Source organism: Scomber japonicus, chromosome 5 (genome assembly GCF_027409825.1).
Source record: "Scomber japonicus isolate fScoJap1 chromosome 5, fScoJap1.pri, whole genome shotgun sequence".
NCBI classification, from domain to species: domain Eukaryota; kingdom Metazoa; phylum Chordata; class Actinopteri; order Scombriformes; family Scombridae; genus Scomber; species Scomber japonicus.
The window spans coordinates 26,037,688-26,041,387 of NC_070582.1; the positions used below are offsets into that span (position 1 = coordinate 26,037,688).

Genomic DNA, 3,700 nt, shown 5'->3' on the forward strand with positions numbered 1-3,700 from the left:
CATTTTACTTTATGTTCTATCTCATGGTACTTTATATATCCACTACATTTATTTGACAGCTTTAATTACTTTTCAGATGAAGATTTGACACAATGGATAATATAACAAACATGAAGATGACCCAGTGGTTTCCAACCCTTTTTTCTTTTGATGTCTTACAAAAAGCAGTGTGTAGTTGGGGTCACATTTCAGATGTCTATGAGTTGTTAACATCTCCACCGAACAGTGATTTTTCCCTCTAAACTTCTCATATAGTTTCATTCCAACATTACATTTAACTACACTAATACTTATCTACTTTTACTTAAGTAGCACTTGACATGCAGGACTAGTTTTTTACATTGGTGTATTGGTACCCAAGTGAAAAATAAGTATATTTTTAAATACTTAAATGATACTTTTAGAACAAACGTGTGAAAAGTATAAACAAGTACACTTCTACTTGTGTAGAATGCTTCAGCATTGTAAAAGTGTACTTTTTGATATGTTTTCAAAATAAATAATGAGTAAAAATTACAAATACAATGAAAAGTACATTTTTGTAAAACATAGTCAAACTATTTAATTTGTAATATAGTACATTTGTTAAATGTGCACCTTATCACTTTATCCTAACCCTAACCCTTTCAAAGTATATTTTTAATATTTTAATTATGTACTTTTCTAAAAATGTATTAATGTCATGTTTCTTCTAAATATAACTTTACTCATATATTTTTTTAAATCTATATTTAATTATTATATTCAACATACTTATATTTATATACATTTATAGCAAGGTGATTTGTCCCTTTCAGTTTTCTTGCGGTAAGCCCTGTGGAAACCCTTGAGAATCCCCAAACTGGTTTTACTGTACAGTTCATTGTATATTGAATAACAATGAAATAAGTCATTGCCCAATTGTCAAGTATTGAATCTTCTGTCTATTTCAAAATTTCAGGACTATGTGTGCATATACATGTAAATTTAAAGTTGGGATTTTGTACTGAAAATTCATTTAATACTGTTTTTTGTAGGGGAAAAAATTTGATTGCTACATCCTTTTATATGAATTTGATTAGAATTACATACTTTTTCTGTCAGTTTAGAAGGTTTATTCATGTAGTAGGTAACTGAAATTCATGGTCAGCCACGCTGTGAATTATAATGATCTTCAAAATGCTGCTGCTCTCACACATATGTCGCACATGATGTCAAAAAAACAGTAGTTGTGACATGTAGGAGGTGAGAGAGCTGTAGGGCGTGAGAGATGACCGAAAATTCAGCAGTTGTGGCCACAGTCATACTAAATGCAGCTTTACTTTTTGGGAAACTTGAACTTGAACGAAACAAACAAACACTACTTCCTCATTTGTTGTGTGGTCACAAGGTTCATCAGTCAATGTTTAGGGAAGTGAAAAGAATGTCATAGAAAACTCCCACTCATGGTAAATCCCTGTCATAGAGAAAGATTCGACACGTCATATTATTCCAAAAATGGAAGGTTCTTCCCCTGGGCTTCTCCGCTCCTGTCCATATATATAGATGCAGATGGAGTACAAGACCACACAGCTGAGAGAAGACATTGACACTCACTCACTACTACTACTTAGTAAAGGGACTATTCACTCACACACACTTCAGAATGGCTGCTCCTCGTCTTGCTCTGTCTGTGTTCGTGCTGATGCTGGCAGCTGTCATGGTCACTGAAGGTAAGCGCTCCACTGTAACATGTTCAATTAGTACTTGTAAGAGAGCCTAGGAATTGTATTATATTTTATAATATGTGTTCTCAAACCATCATCATCCACCTTTGATATTATGATTAGGATTGAGTCTGATTAATATTTTCAATACAGCTTGTATAGGAAGAATTTAACCTGAGCTTAAAGTGAAACTCCCAAATTGTTAAACTATAAAATATTTAATTTTATCATTTCTATATTATTATGTTAGAGCTTCTTCCATAGCCTGACTTTAAAATAGCATACAAAATACCACATTCAGATTCACATGTCAAGTTGACAGGGTTTTTTACCCTAAAAACAAAGACACCGACCATTAAAGAGGTGCATATGAATAGTTGTATATTAAGAATGACTCAAAGTATATTTTTGGCTGCTATTATCAACTTAATTTCCAGCAGTAGGCAGTTATTTTCAAAGACAAAGCTCTGAAAACTGAAATGGAGGTACAAGACAGGGTGCGAAGTCGAGTGGTGCATTTAGTCCATATTGAGCTGTTAAACACCAAAACTCAACAAGCTAAAAGAATGTGAATATTGGACTTATGTGGCCGTAATGCTGATATTCATCTATGTCTGCCAGATGTAGCAATAGACAAATAAACTTAAGGTGGCAATATGTCAATATTGTGTTTATAATATGTCCTGCTGCCCCAGATAGACCAAAAGAAATCAGTTATTGCAGCTTTAACGGGTTACATTACCTGAAATTGTATTTTATCACTTCAAGCAACAGAGTCAAACACATGAAAAATGTTTCCATACACAGAAAAATGGTACAATCTGTTCAATCAAAAAATAGAATCAAGTATACAACTTCCTGCAGGCCGACGGGAAATGGAAAAAGGGAAGAAGAAATAAGTGCCTAGCAAATGACGTATGTGTTTGTTTTTGGTTTTTTGTATATTCCTGAGTTGTTCATTCACTGCTGTGTGTTTTGCAGGTATGCGCGGCGCCGGCCCAAGGAAATGCTGCTTTCGTTTCAATGAAAAACCACTGCCCAAAGAGCGAGTGATGGGCTACAGTAAGACCAGCCAGCAGTGCTCCATCCCCGCTGTGTTGTAAGTACATGACCGTAGAGGAGTGTATTGCCAATCACCATTACTACACCTCCATTACTACACCTGCATGCACTCAACCTGACCAGCTGTCTTGTTTTTTATGTGTATGTTCAGGCTGAAGACAGTGGCAGGGCGTCAGCTGTGTGTGAGACCATCAGCCACTTGGGTGAAGGACATCATCACCTACCTGGAAGCCAAGGCCATCCCAGGGCAGGCATCCAACATGTAACCATGGCAACACCACCATCAGTGCTTCCAGTGAAAAAAATCTGGCTAGTCCATGTGAAATGATATTGCAGCTTTTCAAACCTTAACTTTTAAACTGATATGTTGCTGTCTCCACTGTAACATCTGTGGGTTTATATCATATGCTAAATAGCAGCTCTCTGTTTTGCGAATATATATACAACCTGCTTTCATCAGATTTTTATACATAGCAACAATGTTTTTAAGATGACATATTTATACATTTTTATACATTTCCACTATATATTAGGTAGAGAAATTCAATGTATTTTATTATATGGAACAAAAGGTATGATTTGCTTGTAGTATTAGTACAACACTCAAAGTCAGACCGTCAACACTGTGAATTACATTTGCATTGTAATTTGAATTAACTTACAGAAACTACATTTACTGTAAAACAGCAATGCCTCCCAATTCCACTTGGTGTCATCAGTAGAGTATAAGCTATGGGAAACACCACTATTTGTACTATTGAACTACTGTTCTTTATCTTGTGTTTTTATACATATGATATTTAAGGTCATGTTTTAAATTCAGTTACTTGTAATGATATGTCATCTAATTTGACAAAAAAAAGGGTATTTCTGTATGCTTATGCGAATAATCTGGCTCAATTGAAATAAAATGAGACATCATGTCAGAGTTTGGGTCTGTGAGGTTCTCTCTC

General features: G+C 34.9%; 1 protein-coding gene across 1 annotated transcript; it reads left to right on the top strand.

Annotated features, from left to right (window-relative positions):
* Positions 1-1,564: 1,564 nt before the first annotated feature.
* Positions 1,565-3,495, top strand: LOC128358854 (monocyte chemotactic protein 1B-like). The gene is made up of 3 exons (XM_053319247.1): positions 1,565-1,691; positions 2,667-2,784; positions 2,899-3,495. Exons 1-3 carry the CDS (start codon positions 1,625-1,627, stop codon positions 3,011-3,013), a joined length of 300 nt encoding a protein of 99 aa, XP_053175222.1. The 5' UTR covers positions 1,565-1,624; the 3' UTR covers positions 3,014-3,495.
* Positions 3,496-3,700: the final 205 nt, after the last annotated feature.